The following is a 17,759-nucleotide window of genomic DNA, read 5'->3' on the forward strand; positions in this document are numbered from 1 at the left end:
TGTTAATCAACTCATGACTGGATTGTTCTCTATTCTGTTCCATGACATGATTTCTATAAAATAAAAACTCTTTAAGAAATTAGAATATTATTATATTATTAAGCTGTAAGGAACCATTTGAAAAATAAATTGCTGATTTTTGCTCACCTGTTTTAAAATTGTATTATCACTAAATACCAGCTTTAAATCCAAAATTTATAGGAGAGATATGAAAATACACACCTTATAATACATCTCAGCCTCTACCTGAAATTAAATGACTGCATTCTGCCCTGACAATTTAAATTTGTTATTCAGAATGAATGTTTTAATTTTTTTAATAAGTGTTTTATTAACTTTTATCATTAATCGTTAAAAGTTTTCACATTATAGTCCTTAAAAATCCACTTTGATAAGCTAAAAGTGATTCTGTCTTTGGGCTGACTCCCCTCATGGTTGCAAATAAAGTAGCATGCTGCTTCTTTTTAGTGGGTAGGAAGTGCTGTTAAAGTAAGAAAACTTTTTGGAAGTTTCCTCTTAACTCCTTGACCTGAATTGGCAATAGTTTCCAATAGTCAGGTTAAAAATAAGTAACTTCAAGTGGAATTATTTAACTATTTTTTGTATTTCCAAAATTTTACAAATAACACATCTTGAAACTTTTTCATAAAGCAATCGGATATAATTTAAAATATGTACTAACATGCATAATATTTTAGACTTGCCACAGCCTAAAATCAGATAATCACACAAGGTTTTTAAAAGTATGAATTAGGTATAAAAGAGAGTTTAGACCTTTGACTATGTACTATTTTACCTTTTTTTTTTTTTTTTTTTTTAAAGAGACAGAATCTCACTCTGTCACCCAGGCTGGTGCGATCTCGGCTCACTGCAACCTCCGCCTCCCAGGTTTAAGCGATTCTCCTGCCTCAGCCTCCCGAGAAGCTGGGACTACAGGTGCACACCACCACACCCAGCTAATTTTTGTATTTTTAGTAGAGACCGGGTTTCGCCATGTTGGCCGGGCTGTTCTCGAACTCCCGACCTCAGGTGATCCGCCCGCCTCATCCTCCCAAAGTGCTGGGATTACAGGCATGAGCCACGGTGCCTGGCCTAAAATTTTTCTTAAAAATCATTTAGTCTGAATACTTGAAAAGAGTAAAAATAGGCCGGGCACGGTGGCTCATGCCTGTAATCCCAGCACTTTGGGAGGCTGAGGTGGGTGGATCACCTGAGGTCGGGACTTCGAGACCAGCCTGGCCAACATGGTGAAACCTGGTCTCTACTAAAAATACAAAAATTAGCCGGGTGTGGTGGTGTGCACCTGTTGAGGCAGGAGAATCGCTTGAACCTGGGAGGCGGAGGTTGCAGTGAGCTGAGATCGTGTGCCATTGCACTCCAGCCTGGGTGACAGAGCAAGACTCCATCTCAAAAAAAGAAAAGAAAAATTTTATATATGTAATTTAACTTGCAAATGACAAGTTTTTAATTTTTCTTATTTTTGCTTGTGTTTGTTTATGCCTTTAATTCCTTGACCAGAATGACTATAGCTAAATTAACTTTGGTAGTGTATTTTCATTCATTTACTATCTCGTCATTTCCATGGGTCAGGAGTCTGGGCACACCTTAGCTGGGTCCTATGTTGAGAGTCTCAAAAAGGCTAACCAGAAGCTATCAGCTTCTAGAGGTCGGAGTGCTCTTCCAAGTTCATGGAGTTGTTGGCAGAATTCAGTTCCTTGAAACTGTAGGACTGAGGTAGCCATTTTCTTGTGGGCTAATGGCCAGAGGTTGCTCTCAGCTCCTTAGAGGCTATTCACAGTTCCTTGCCACGTGGCCTTCTCACAGACCCTCTCAGAGCACAGCAGCTTTTACATCTTCAAGATCATCGGCAGGAGATCTGTCTGCTGCTGCTTCTCTCTTACCTCGAGACTGTCTTTCAAAGGACTTACTTAACTAGGTCAGGCCCACACAGGATAATCTTCCCTTGATTCACTCGGTGAACTGAGTAAGGGCCTTAATTATATCTGCAAAATGCTTTCACCTCTGCTGTATTCTGTTATCTCGAGACAAGTTACAGATTCTACCTGTACGCAAGGGGAGGGGTTTACACAAGAGTGTGGTTGGCGGGGCGGGAGGGCGGGCCAGGACAGGAATGCAGCCGTTTTTAACAGTTCTGCCTACAACCAACAGGTTGAATGAGGAATTCTAGAAACTATCTGCTGTTGATCTAGTTATTTACAAATGTATAATTGCAGTATTGTATGTAAATATATAAATATATAATTACTGTAAATTACAAAGGTAAATTACTACAAAAAATAAAAAGTTGGTAATGTTGGACATTCATGTTGCCTAATTCATAATTTAATTTATTCTGAAAATCCTTTTTGTTAAAAAACATAATTATATAATGACAATTTTGGTGGTAAAACTTTCTAGAACATTTAAGAATTTGTTATTATAGTTCTTAAGTGTCATCTTTATTCGTTTTGACTTTATTTGGCACTAAGTATCATCCTAAGTGAAATTACCATGTCATTAGGATCAACTGCCTTGATTGCAGTATAAATAATGCTACGTGAAGGCAAGGGTTTGTTCTGAAAAAAGAATGAGAAATGAAGTTTTCTGATTTAGTAAGGGGAAAAATAGCCCTCAAGTTAGTCCCATTATATTTTAAAATTATTACTCACCTTAAACTTTCAAAGTACTTTGAAGTCTGTAATCTTGTTTTTTAATGTACAGAGAGAGAAGGAAGAAAGCAAGATCACTTCTACTGGATTTCAGACAGTAGGGATACCTTGTGAATAAAACAGACAAGACACCTGCCCTTTTGGAGCTTATGCGCTACTGGGAGAAGAGATAAGACTGAAAAATAAATTAATAAATGGGAGCACATATTAAGTGCTAAAGGAAATAGAGGAAACAGTGGGTGGTGAGTTAGATAATAACAGGTATATCTATTTTAGATTAGGTGGCCAGGCAGTAACTCAGTTTAGTCCATCTGAGCATTTGCTCTTATTTCAGTAGTTCTTTGCTAACTCAAGGAGCTACTATAGTTAAAAACATGCAAAATATGTTGTATTTGTGGCATATTTCATATTTACACTATCATAAAATTATGGCCGAGAAGTTAAATATTCTAAATGTGTCAACATAGTTCTCTGTAAAACTGACTTATTTTCCAAATATATTTTGAAATAATATAAAAATGTTTTCTGTTTTTAGGAATGGTGGAAAGCAGCAGACATAATTGGAGTGGGTTGGATAAGCAAAGTGATATTCAAAATTTAAATGAAGAGAGAATCTTAGCTTTACAGCTTTGTGGGTGGATAAAGAAAGGAACGGATGTAGACGTGGGGCCATTTTTGAACTCCCTTGTACAAGAAGGGGAATGGGAAAGAGCTGCTGCTGTGGCATTGTTCAACTTGGATATTCGCCGAGCAATCCAAATCCTGAATGAAGGGGCATCTTCCGAAAAAGGTATTAGGTTATAAACTAAGATATTAGTTATAATCTAAGATGTTAGCAGTTCATAGAATCTTTTAAAGAAAAGAGGCTAATAATTTTCAAATATCTAATCACTTAAAATTTTCATTTAATTTTTGTTGGAGGAGAAAATTAACACAGCAGTATATCTATAACAGTAAATACTTAGCTCATCTCTTATGCCTTGGTTTAGGGCTGTAAAAACAAAGATGTATCTTAAATGTTAGTATAATATTATAAGGAGTGCTCAAGTGTGTCCATTTTCAATGTTTTCTCTTAAAGATTGTTCACATAACATTTTTAAAAATATATTTTCTTAAAGATTAGGACTACTTTAGCCTACAAGTATTTTTATGATCCATATTTGAGTGTTTTAGTTTATACTTTCTTTGGGGTGGTTATTGTATGACCTTTAAGAAACTCTGAATGACACTTTTATTTAGGCTAATACAAATTCTTATAAAAAACATACTTTGATCTTCAAAAATGCTTCTTGAGTCTGGCGATTAAAATACAGTTTTCATTTAGTATTTTTTAAAAAGAAAGAAATAAGATAAGGTTTTTTCACTCTGGCATTTTGCCAGAGGATCCTCAGAAAAACAAATCCTGATACAAAACCTCAGGGGTTTTTTTCTTATCAGGAATATTTCACTTGGAAATAACTAAAATATATATAGCTATTGGTCTTTAGTACACCTAAAAAATAATTTTTGAATATTCAGAATACTGAATCCTTACTTGCTGGTCCATTTTGAAACCATTATAGTTTAGCTGTAGCATAGAGAAAAACATGAAATTCACTGTAATTTTTTTTGTAGTCTAAAAGTTAAAAAAGTTAATGTTTTGCTCAGATTGGCATCTTTTCCTTCACCTTTGCTCTAACAAAAGTCTCCCTCATTTAAGAGTGCAATAGAAAATAGGTGATGATGGAAAAAAGAATTGATATTTAAAGCCATTTCTAATTATAATTTTGCTATAACTTGAAAGGGTGATACTTTCCTATCTTGTGTACGTGGGAAATTTGGTGGTCGATTTAAACACCCATACTAACAATAGGGAAAATGTATCTTTCCAGTGATTTTAAGGACTGAAGAGAAGACTTCTCTGAGTCAAACATTCTTTTCCATTTAGAAGTAAATTGTTCTATACAAAATCCAAAGATACTTCTTTGCTATTTTTATTTTTATTTTAAAAGACCTTAAATCTAATGTATTAGGCAAAGGAAGCAAGCACAAAGTAACTTGGGAAAATGTTTATAGAAATGAGGAATATAAAGCTGTTAAGAACATAAAGTGGGAAACACTGCTTTATTTGGAAAAGAAAGAAAAAGATTAGAATCAAGAAATAGATTAAGAAAACTTATATAATAAGTGTAGAAAATACTTAAAAGTGAAAGTTAAAGGAAAATTCAGTTTTTTCTTTTGAAGCTGAACTTCGGTTAGAAGACTAGGCAGCCATACTGCTGAAGGCAAAGTTAGCAGCTTATCAGCATGCATCTAAACTGCTAAGAACAAATGTTTAAAAGACTATTGGTAACAAATGCTTTGTTGCAAATGGGTCTGAATGCAGTTCTGTGGTAATTCTTATAGTTCATTTTGTCCTGGAAAAATTGTAAGTGTAATACTGTAATTAAAGTATTGAAATATTACTTTCTGCACTTTGCATTGACACTTATATACATAAGTATCTGCATTATATATTTAGGAATAGGAAAATAAAATGATTTTGAATATTGCAGTCTTGAGATGCAATATTTACTATAAGTGTTTTTGAAATACCTTTACATTAATAAACTTGTTAAAGTTGACAGTGATTCTGGTAGGATGACTTCACTTTTCTTCATTTAGTAAGCAATAACATACATATATGGGAACATACACAGGAATAACTTATATAAGACCCTGCCTGGATTGAGAACTTGAAAATTAAAAGATCTGCTTCCCTGCACAGAGTTTGCACACATGGGCATGAGTTTTATAAGGGTAGAAATGTTTTGCTTATTGTCTTTGCCAAATTTTCCAGTCTGAATCAAAACCCAAACCCCCCCCCCTTTTTTTTTTCAAGAGTAAAGTGCAACTTTATTAAGAAAGTAAAGGAATAAAAGAATGGCTACTCCATAGACAGAGCAGCCCAAAACCCTTATTCTCTGAGCTCATTTTTCTGAGGGTAAAAGTCACCCTCTGATTTCTATTTATGGTTTAAGAAATGTAGAAGAGATATTAAGCTTTTGATCACTTTGATTAGCTGGCTGTTTTTAATATGCAGGAGATCTGAATCTCAATGTGGTAGCAATGGCTTTATCGGGTTATACGGATGAGAAGAACTCCCTTTGGAGAGAAATGTGTAGCACACTGCGATTACAACTAAACAACCCGTATTTGTGTGTCATGTTTGCATTTCTGACAAGTGAAACAGGATCTTATGATGGAGTTTTGGTAAGCTAACTTGTTTTTTAAGCTCTTCCTTTGAATTAAGATAGGAGTTTTTATCTAACTTTATTAAAATTTTCAAATGTCTGTTGCATAAAATATTATATTTTGATGCATATGTTATTTAAAATAAGGCATCTTGGGCTTTTTTTTTGAGCAGCTCTTCTTGAGTGTGATTCCCGTCCTAGAGTTAACTGATACCAAACTGGATTTGATTTTTATGGTTTTAATATAATTTACAGATATAGAAGGAATAAAGATTTTATCCTTTAGCTTAAGAACTGAGCTGTAGAAATCTACAGCTGTGTAAACATAAAAATATATTCGCTGTTTACACTGTGCACACATGCACGTGTGTGTGTGTGTGTGTGTGTGTGTGTTTAGTTAAATAAAACAACTCACGATTATTGATCAGTTATGGTGGAGGTGGCCATACATCTTGTCCCAGTTAGTCTTTGTGGTTCCTGTTAGGAATGATAACAGTACTTACAGTGGACTATTTCAGCTTTTTATTTGGTCTTTGTGTTATTCTTTTTCTCTTCTGTTTTAACCACCTGTGATCATAACACTATCAAATAGGTTCTTTATCACAAAACGGGGAAAGAATGAAGTGAGATTTGCTTACCGGTTTTAGCTATTGGGTTTTAAGCTAAACAATAGTAGTACTACAACTTTCTTTGCACTACTTGGCTTCTTTCTAGCAATGGGAAGAACTTTCTACACTGAAATTCATTTGTGTGTTTGCTACTGTACCATTTCTTATCAATTATACATTTCTTGAATAAGTGATTTAAGGATTAGTCCCTAAGAATTTGTAAAAATATGTATTTTATTGGAGCAGCTTAATGAAATGTTTAATAAATGTGTATTTTGCACTTTATGTACTTTATTACTTTTAATAAATTACTATTGAACTTTTTCTGACCAATTCAAATTAATACATATAATGTTAAGACTGTTTATTTTTTAACTGTAATTAATCTTTTTTGTTTAACAGAAGACTTTAAATGTATCTTGGAGAGATAAAATAATACTTTCACGAAGTGTTAGAGAATGATAGAGACTAGATAAACAAGTGGATTGTTAATTTCTGAATTGATAAAGATGTATATTGTTTAAATATTAAATTTCTGCATTTTAAGTTAAGTGACCCATAATAAGTACTTTTCTTTCCCTTTTTTTTTTTTTTTTTTTTTTTGTTGTTGTTGTTTTTGAGACAGTGTCTTGCTCTGTACCCATACTGGAGTGCAGTGGTGCAATGGCAGCTCACTGCAACCTCCACCTCCTGGGTTTAAGTGATTCTTGTGCCTCAGCCTCCTAAGTAGCTGAGACTGCAGGCATGCGCCACCATGCCGGATTTTTGTATTTTTAGTAGAGACAGGGTTTCCTCATGTTGGCCAGAAATATCAATTCTGGTCTCGAACTCCTGATCTTGAATGATCCACCTGCCTTGGCCTCCCAAAGTGCTGGGATTACAGATGTGAGCCACCATGCCCTGCCCCAGTATCCTTGTTTTGCTTTACATAAATTTGAGTTATTAGATAACAGTCATCTTGAGTACGAAGTTCATATTTCCAAGCTGTTTCATGTATGTATTTAGTTATACTTTATGTATAAATAATTATAATTAATGTTGCTATTTAAAAAATGTTAATAGTAATGTGAAAAGTACTGAATTGGGAAGTCAGAAAATACAGGCCTGACTCCTTGCTCTGCCCCATTTACCATAGCCATTCAGTTAATTTTTTTGAGTATTACTTTCCCGAGTTGTAAAATGGGACAGAATAATGTTTATAACTCTTTCCAGATCAAAATTTTGTAACATATGCAACTGAATCTAAGAGTTAAATCTAGTTATATGAAATATGTTCTCTCTTTAGGGCAAAACCATATTTTATCATAGAAAAAATATGCTAAGATATAGGTATCAACTGAAGTGATCTTACGGTTAAAAAAGTAAAATTTTCATAGGATGACTTCAATGGAAATTGGATCTTTTTTCCACTCTTAAATTATTTTTACAAATTACAAAATTAATTGTACCTTCCTACATTTGTAGTAAATATATTTCAAAAGTGTTTCATGATATTGACGAGTTTACAAAAATTTTAGTTATTATAATGCCTCTGAAATCTTTGCCACAAACCACCTATATAACAACTTTAGCCACAAGAGTGTGTCTGTTTATGTTTTAAAACTTGTCACTTTGTACTTGGAAACGTATATTGGTATTCTTCTAAGTTGTGTACTGGTGTAGCCAATTCACAAATTTCTTAGACTTACTGATTAACTTAGTAGCCAAGGAAAGATTTCCTTAGTTCTCTAAAATTAATTTGTATGATGGAAAGATTATGTGGCATCTTAAATTTGATATACTGTGCATCATTGCTTATGTTTTATATTGGAGTTATGTAAGACTGACCTGGATTTTTAAAAACTGAATTTGGCTAGTGTTTAAAAGGTAAATTTTTACTTTGCAAGGACAAAACCTTATTGCTGAATTTCCTGAGAGTTACATCAAGAAAGGCATCTCAGGCAATTAATGGCTCCGCAAGATAAATATAACTTATTAATAAATTTGGAAATAAACATATTCATTTTATGTATATAAAACATTCAGTCTCTGCAAAAATTTAAAACCAGTGCGCCTAGAAGTAACTCCTTGCTTTTTCTCTTCTTTCCAGTATGAAAACAAAGTTGCAGTACGTGACAGAGTGGCATTTGCTTGTAAATTCCTTAGTGATACTCAGGTGAAAACTGATTTAATTCCACATTTGAAGTAATTAATATGTACTGTCACAATTATGTAAGAAACTAGTCTTTATAATTATATATGTATGAGATTGATAAGCTAATTCTTCTAAAAAGTATGGTAAGAATGTATTAGATAAAAATATTTTGAAAATGTCTACCATAACTAAATTTATTTGTTTAGAATACTGACAATATTTTAGTATATTTCTTCTTTGGAGGGTAAGATTAGTTAGTAGGTAAAGATGTTAAACTCACCTCTTAGTGATGCTATGAAAGGGTTCCTCATTTTTACTACATTAAACAATGCTAAATGCCTATGCTGTGTATATAGTGAGGGGGAAATGCATGTAAACAACTAGTAATACTATATGCTAAGTACTATAATAATGAAAAATGCTGGGGAAAGATGGAGGAATCTTGGCAAGAGTTTGGGGTGGGTTGAAGTCAGGGAAGACCTAAAGGAAGTTATTCTTGATGATCTTAAAGTTCCCTTCCAACTCCAGATTTTGTGATTCTGTTACATACTACTATGATAGACAGCAAAAACTTCGCAGAATAATGAGGACAATTCTCTTTAAAATAATAAACCATCTGTAGTTATTTTATGGATTAATTATCAACATAGTAAATGCCTTTTTAAAATATTTTAAATGATTATGGATATTGCTTTGAAATTTGTAATAGATGCAGACTTCTTAGTTACATATTTATATTTTAGTAAAGTCTTTTGTTTTAAAATGTTTTCCATTAGGAATGAAATTGTTCAAAATGTAGTAGTTTTGAAGTACAAAATACATAGTGAAACAGATTGCTTTAGAAAAATCACTTTAAATTTTCCAGTTAAATAGATACATCGAAAAGTTGACCAATGAAATGAAAGAGGCTGGAAATTTGGAAGGAATTTTGCTTACAGGCCTTACTAAAGATGGAGTGGACTTAATGGAGAGTTATGTTGATAGAACTGGAGATGTTCAAACAGCAAGTTACTGTATGTTACAGGTCAGTGCAGTTTGACAGCAGCTTTTAAAAAAGTAACAATATTCTATATTTTCTTTCCTCAGTTGAAAGTAAATATGCACTTTTGCTTGCTTAGGATCTTTAGAAGGCATTTAGTTTTAACCTAATCAGTTGATCTGCTGAAGACTTGTGCCTTATCTTCCTGTCCCTAAGCCTCTTCATTGAGTTATCCAGTTTTTCCTTTCAGTCTGGGAAGGGCCAGTCTTGACTGCATCGGAATTTATGTAAAGCTCAAATGGAATAGAGAAACTCTCTTCAGTTTCTCCAATTGTTGACATAACTGCTTCTTCTACAAGAAAGATTGGCTTTTCCTGATCTCAACTGTAGTCTTACTTGAAGTGCTGAAGTCTAGTTATACCACAGCTCTCAGCTTTCATTTTCTCTTTTTATTATCAATGGGGGTATTTGGGGTAACCAATTTATCTATATTTTCTCAATTTTTACTGTCCAGTGATTAAAAACAGATTCCAGGCATAGATTGCTGTCTACTTTACTTTTGCTGGAAATAATGGTAAAATTTAGAGTATTCTGAGATTTCCTGTAACCCTCCAGTTGATCTTATCGTTACATGGTGTCGGTACCCTCCTCTTTCCTGCCCTCATCCTCATATCACAATATGGTGGCATACTGTGTACTGGGTGAACACAGGAAAATGCCCCTCTCCCACTGCACCTTCTTGCGCATATATAGAGACACTAGCCCACAGACCACACAGTAAACTTACCTAATGTATCAAGCCACTGCCCATGGAAGAAAAAGTACCCTTCTATAACATTTTTTCTTGCTGAGATAAAATTATGTCTTTTAAATTAAAGTGTATGTAGATGGCTGTAGATGGCTACAGAGTGCAAATGAGTTAGTAACTTCTTACCAAGATTTATAAAATATATTTAAAATGCAGACAATACCGATCTTGCTTTTTTAAGATCCAGTCTGATGATTGCTGCCTTTAATTGGAGTGTTTCCTTCACTTACATTTGTATGGTCATGGTTAAGTCTGCCATCTTGCTGTTTGTTTTCCGTTTTGTTTGTCCTCTTTCCTTTTGTTCCTATGTTCCTTTCCCACCTTATTTTGGGTTAATATTTCCATGTTTCATTTTATTGCCTCTATTGGCTTTTTAGCTATATCTCTCTTCATTATCTTTTTTAAAAGATGCTGCTGTAGGTCTAACAATATGCATCCCTCAACTCATCAAAGTCAACATTTTAACCCCTCATACTTCACATTTCTCACCTGACACGTCATGCTTTCTTTCTACTTTACCCTTTCTTATGTCACTCTGACACTTTCTGGGTTTTACTTGATGCTTCACAAATGTCACAACAGTGTGATTTCATTTACACATCCATTCCTTTGTCCTATTGTCATCTATTTTACTTTTACAGATATTATATACTCCAACTTACTGTGTTTTTTTAACACTCATTTGTCTTTTATGTAAATTATGAAAAGAAAACATGGGCTTTTATATTTATTCACTTATTTACCATTCCTGGCATTCTTTTTCCCTTCTGTAAATCCTATAGCATTCCTTGTAATATAGGTGACAGATTCTCTCAAATTTTAACTGAAAATGTCTATTTCACTCTTATTTTTTCTTTCAACACTTTAAAGATGTAGTTTCACTGTCTTCTGGCCTCTGTTGTTTCTGATGAGAATCAGCTGTTCTTATGCTTGTCTCCCTGTCTGTGATGTTTCATTTTTTGTTGGGTTTTTTTTTTTTTTTTTGAGACAGGGTCTCGCTCTCTCACCCAGGCTGGGGTGGATCTCAGCTCATTGCAGCCTCCAGGCTCAAGCAATCCTCCCACCTCAGCCTCCCAAGGAACTGGACCACAGGTTCACGCCACCACTCCTGGCTAATTTTTTGTATTTTTGACAGAAATGGGGTTTCACCATGTTGCCCAGACTGGTCTCAAACTCCTGACCTCAAGTGATCTGCCCACCCCAGCCTCTGAAAGTGTTAGGATTACAGGCATGAGCCACCACGCCCAGCCTAAATTCTGATTTTTAATGTTTAAGTAAATTTGTTTTCCTTGCAACCATCAATAAAATGTTTTCTATTATTTATATGTAGGATAATCTTTTTGGGTTTCTTCCAGGATTTTTCCTTTACCTTTGATTTTTCAGTAGTATGACCTTAATGTGCCTGGTTGTGGTTCCTTTTATCCTGTTTGTGGTTCACTGAGCTTCTTGGATCTGGAAGTCTGTTTTTCAGCAGATTTGGGAAGTATGGGGATATTATTTCTTTAAATATTTTTTTCTGCCTCAATCTTATTCGGTTTTTCTTCTAGGACTCTTATTACATATGTATTAAACCACTTCATAGTGTTCATAGGTGCCTGAGGCTCCATTCTTCTTCCTTCCATGTTTTTTTCCCCACTATTCTTCAAATTGGTTATTTTTTTTTTTTTTTTAAGACAGAGTCTTGCTGTGTCACGCAGGCTGGAGTGCAGTGGCACAATCTTGGCTCACTGCAACCTCCACCTCCCAGGTTCAAGCATTCGAGTGATTCTCATGCCTCAACCTCCCGAGTAGCTGGGATTACAGGCATGTGCCACCACACCTGGCTAATTTTTTGTATTTTTAGTAGGGACATGGTTTCACTGTGTTGGCCATGCTGATCTTAAATGCCTGTCCTCAAGTGATCTGCCCGCCTCGGCCTCCCAAAGTGCTGGGATTACAGGCGCGAGCCACTGTGCCAGGCCCAGATTTGTTGATTCTGTTGACTTATTCCATCAACTCTGTCTGCTGTTAAACTTCCCAGGGAATTGTTCATTTCAGTTATTGTGCTTTTCAGTTACAGAATCTTAACTTTGTTACAGTTTACATTAGCAGTCCCCAACCTTTTTTGCACCAGGGACTTTTTAGCACCAGGGGGTTGGTTTAGGGATGATTCCAGCACATTGTATTTATTGTGCACTTTATTTCTATTATTATTGCACTGTAATACATAATGAAATAATTCTACAACTCACCATAATGTAGAATCAGTGGGAGCTCTGAGGTTATTTTCCTGCAACTAGGTGGTCCCATCTGGGGATGATGGGAGACATTGACAGATCATCAGGCATTAGATTCTCATAAGGAGTATGCAGCCTAGATCCCTCACATGTGCAGTTCACAGTAGGGTTCACTCTCCTATGAGAATCTAATGCCACCACTGATCTGACAGGAGGCAGAGCTCAGGCAGTAATGTGAGGGATGGGGAGCAGCCGTAAATACAGATGAAGCTTTGCTTATTGCCCTGCCACTCACCTCCTGCTGTGTGACCCAGTTTGTACCAGGCCATGGACCTGGGGGTATATTGGGGGTTGGAGCCCCCTGGTTTACATTTCTCGGTTCAGATTCCTTATCTCTTCACTCATCAAAACACTATTTTCCCAAGCCCTTCTGATTTGGTCAGACTCAATCTCTGAACTATTTTCATTACAGATCATGTTGTGGCTTGATTTTAGGCTTTATTGGAGAGGATCTAGAGAAGACTTACTGTATATGTATTGACCAAATTCTTACTTAGTTTATCTCCTTCTTGCCATATAAGGGGAAAGAATGAGATGTGAAAACATCTTATTTTTCTGTGAATTTTCTTTTTAAACCAGGGATTATATGCTACTTTGGTACTTAGTTCTGCCTACTTGGTCATAATTAGGGCTAGAGTAGACCTCTACTTTTTTAAGAAATGAAATTGTAAGCTATGTGTTTCACATGTTCTTTTAGCTAAATTTAACTCTGATAATCAACACTGAATTTAATAGATGAAAGATATGTTGCTTCAGTTTTTGATTGGATGTCTAAAGATTATATTAGCTGTTACAGATTTTTGTTCTTTTTTTTTATAAGTAAGATATACGCCAGGTTCTCTCTGAAATTTCACTTTTCTATTGGCCCTCAAGTAGGACTGAGAAAACTGACCTTCAGATTGATGCCAAAGCATCATTGGAAGTAGAGACTTTCTCTCCTTTCTCCATTATGTAAAGTTAAGGAAGATATCCTGGACAGGGCTGAAAGTCTTCTAAGAAAACCTGAAGCGGCCGGGCACGGTGACTCACGCCTGTAATCCCAGCACTTTGGTAGGCCGAGGTGGGCAGATTACCTGAGGTCAGGAGTTCAAGACCAGCCTGGCCAACATGGTGAAACCCCATCTCTACTAAAAATACAAAAATTAGGTGGTGGCACACCCCTGTAATCTCAGCTACTCAAGCAGGAGAATTGCTTGAGCCTGGGAGGCAGAGGTTGCAGTGAGCCGAGATCGTGCCACTGCGCTCCAGCCTGGCCGACAGAGTGAGACTCTGTCTCCAAAAAAAAAAAAAAAAAAAGAAAAGAAAAAAAGAAAACCTAAAGCAAGCATAGATGAAATGTGGAATGTCACAGCTGCCAGGGAAAATACAACTTTAGGAAAATTATTACTGGCAAGAACTTGAAGATCTTAATGAGAAGAACTCTAAAGTAAATTTAACTAAAACAAGGTGTTGCTTTTAACTGTGGCTACGGGCAAAAGAACTAAGAAGGTATTTGGTTTGGTTTTGCTTTTTCTTGTTTTATTATTATTTTTAAGGCAAGAAATGTATGTTTTAATTGAAGGCAAGAGTAAGAATAGACAGGTTTAACTTACAGATAAGTAGATATATAAAAGCAGCATCTCAGTTCACTGTGCATTGCTAGATAGGAAGGACCAAGCTAACTGTTAGTTCAGATGTGACTCAGCAATTTTGGTGTGCATTTGGATTTTTTTTTTTTTTTCAATGGAGCCTCATTCTGTCACCCAGACTACAGTGCAACAGCACAATCTCAGCTCACTGCAACTTCCGCCTCCCGGTTCAGGCATCAACCTCCCAAGTAACTAGGATTATAGGCGCCTGCCACCACACCTGGCTAATTTTTGTATTTTTACTAGAGACAGGGTTTCACCATGTTGGCCAGGCTGGTCTCGAACTCCTGACGTCAAGTGATCCGCCTACCTTGGCCTTCCAAAGTGCTGAGATTACAGGCATGAGCCATCACGCCTAGCCTGTATTACATTTGGATTTTATAGTAAACAGAGTTTGTGAACCCAGAGGTTTTTAATTGCTGGGACAAAGGGTATTCGTATCACTGTTTACAACATTCAACCACGAAGTTCTGTTTTCTTAAACTTAACTAAAAGGTAGAGAATTACACTTCCCTGGCCAGGTATGATATATAAAGTACATATTTATGTCATTAGTGGAACCCAGCTTGAGATAAATTAATGGAGCTTCCATAAATTTTCTTTATTCTCATTAGGAGCCAGCTTTTGGCAAAAAAAAAAAGGCCTATTTCTTCTGTGTTACTCATACTTACATGCTACCCAGAAGTCTCTGGCCTAGCCAGGAGATTTTAAACAATTGAAATAATTCATGTTTTCGTTTTAGGGTTCACCTTTAGATGTTCTCAAAGATGAAAGGGTTCAGTACTGGATTGAGAATTATAGAAATTTATTAGATGCCTGGAGGTTTTGGCATAAACGAGCTGAATTTGATATTCACAGGAGTAAGTTGGATCCCAGTTCCAAGCCTTTAGCACAAGTAAGTACATTGTTTTGGAGAAAATCAAATTGTAACATGTTGATGTTCAATTTAATAAGTTACTATTAGCTCGTTATTTTGCTTATATTGAGTTCCCATTGATGTCTTTGTCTTTTCTAGACTGAACTTTGTCCTTGATCTTCCTGTCCTTTGGTTCTGCTTCTTGCTAACAATCATCTCAGTGGCTTGAGCTTTAGTCGCAGATAGAACAAACCACAGCAGGCCTGAAGTTTTCCAGTGTATTTCCAGCCCTTTCAGATTCTAAACTATTACATTATCTTATGAATTCCACTTGTGTATTAAGTTTTTTAGCATTATTTATGTGCAGTAAGGCAGGATTTGGGTTTTGTAGACTTTAGCAGTATTACCTATATCTATATGTTTAATTACACATGGAAATTTTTTTTTAGCATTAGTTTAAAAAATGAGATTGTTGTCACATAAGGTATACCACATTAAATCACTGTGTCTTAGTTCAGATATTAAATATTATGTTATCCTCAATATGAGCACTGGATGGTGCTATTTTCTTATTTTAGGAACTTGAGAAAGTGCTTATGTTAAAACCAGAGTGTTGATAAAATAGCATTACATGGTAGTACATGTTACTAATCTATATGATAAGTGATTAAGAGCCTAGCAATTTACTGTAAAAACAAAATGAACAGCTTCTATTGCTATTATTCTAAAAATTTAACTATTTACCATTATAAGTTTGTTAACTCTCTTTGTCTTAGGAACAGCGTTTTCTTTATAAGAAAATTTTGTTCAGAAGATTACATCACTGAACTGTGGTTTAGAAGTCATATTGGGATATTTTGTAATGGCCCAGTGTGAATTCTGAAGTCATTGTTATTTCTAAAATGTTGGAGTCTAAAGTTTGAGTTCTTCCACCAATTTCAGTGGTATTAGTAAGAATATAATTAAAAAGGAAGTACCCCAAAAATGTAATTGCTAGGTATAAATTTTAAATGAGAGCTAGTCAACCTTAGCAGATCAATTTTGAAATATAAAATAAAGTTTTTTAAAAGTATTTAAAAATAATTTGTTAGGCGCACACTAAGTTATTTAGCATTCCATTATGGTTTGCATTACATTTATTTTTTCTTTCATTTGTTTTGTAGGTTTTTGTGAGTTGCAATTTCTGTGGCAAGTCAATCTCCTACAGCTGTTCAGCTGTGCCTCATCAGGGCAGAGGTTTTAGTCAGTATGGTGTGAGTGGCTCACCAACGAAATCTAAAGTCACAAGTTGTCCTGGCTGTCGAAAACCCCTTCCTCGATGTGCGCTTTGTCTCATTAATATGGGAACACCAGTTTCCAGCTGTCCTGGTATGACATAATTTTACAAAATACGTTTATGAACTGAAATGATTCTTACATAATTGAGTTAATGTTGCAAATAAAATACAAACTAGCTAGAGTTATTATTTCTAAGAAAGGGCAGTTTACTAGCTTGAAGGCTTTTATGTTCCTATAATTTATGAACTATGTAAACTAAAAGCAAAATCTATATCTATTGATACTTCAGGTAATTTCACAAGTTCTGACCAATTTAAAGTTTGTGAGAAAAACTTAAATATGAAATAATCTTAATATATTACCATTTTATTATCACTGTTTCCACTAAGAGGAGTTCGTTCAAATTTGATTATTTAAAAGTCAGTATACCCGCACCTATTAACAGATACTTTGTATTTCTAAGGATCTTTTGACATCATTAAAGCACTTTGACATTTCTTCCTTCATCTTCAAAACCTACCTATAAAATACATAAGAGAAGGGTCAGTTGCAGTGGCTCATGCCTGTAATCCCAGCTCTTTGAGAGGCCAGGGTGGAAGGATTACTTGAGCCTGGGAGTTTGAGACCAGCCTGAGCAAAATAGTGAGACCCTATCTCTATAAAAAATTTTTTTGGCCGGACATGGTGGCTCACGCCTGTAATCCCAACACTTTGGCTGGCCGAGGCTGGCAGATCACGAGGTCAGAAGATCAAGACCATCCTGGCAAACATCGTGAAACCTCATCTCTACTAAAAATACAAAAAATTAGCCGGGCATGGTGGCACGCACCTGTAGTCCCAGCTGCTTGGGAGGCTGAGGCAGGAGAATTGCTTGAACCCAGGAGGCAGAGGTTGCAGTGAGCCAAGATCGTGCCACTGCACTCCAGCCTGGGCGACAGAGCAAGACTCTGTCCTAAATTAAAAAAAAAATTTTTTTTAATTAAACAATAATAATAAATAAGAAAATACATAGAGAAAGTATTAGCCTAGAAGTCAGGTCCCTTGACTTCTAGATTTTGATGCTGCTTCTGCTGTTTGTCAGTTACCTAGTAAATTTTTATATATATATATATTTTTTTTCATATATATATAAAAAATAAACGAAGGCAATACGTAATGTTTTAAATGTACATTTTAGTTTTGATTTAAATTTTAATCAAGGATTTTTATTTTATACATTGCATACTGACCACTCTTTTATGTTACTCTGGTCCTAATAAACAGAAAATAACAATTTGGAATATATACATATACACACACACACACACACTG

The 17,759-nt window shown here is 35.2% G+C and overlaps 1 protein-coding gene across 4 annotated transcripts in view; it reads left to right on the forward strand.

Annotated features, from left to right (window-relative positions):
• The window catches only part of MIOS (meiosis regulator for oocyte development), a 40,666-nt gene that overhangs the window by 13,126 nt on the left and 9,781 nt on the right, over nucleotides 1-17,759 (forward strand). For all 4 annotated transcript variants that reach the window (XM_009452638.5, XM_009452640.5, XM_009452639.5 and 1 more), the window contains 6 exons: nucleotides 3,205-3,459; nucleotides 5,731-5,900; nucleotides 8,579-8,644; nucleotides 9,489-9,647; nucleotides 15,057-15,209; nucleotides 16,334-16,538. In XM_009452638.5, the coding sequence (XP_009450913.1) occupies nucleotides 3,205-3,459; nucleotides 5,731-5,900; nucleotides 8,579-8,644; nucleotides 9,489-9,647; nucleotides 15,057-15,209; nucleotides 16,334-16,538 (1,008 nt within the window). The remainder of the gene's footprint in view (nucleotides 1-3,204; nucleotides 3,460-5,730; nucleotides 5,901-8,578; nucleotides 8,645-9,488; nucleotides 9,648-15,056; nucleotides 15,210-16,333; nucleotides 16,539-17,759) is intronic.

Source organism: Pan troglodytes, chromosome 6 (assembly GCF_028858775.2).
Source record: "Pan troglodytes isolate AG18354 chromosome 6, NHGRI_mPanTro3-v2.0_pri, whole genome shotgun sequence".
NCBI classification, from domain to species: Eukaryota; Metazoa; Chordata; class Mammalia; order Primates; family Hominidae; genus Pan; species Pan troglodytes.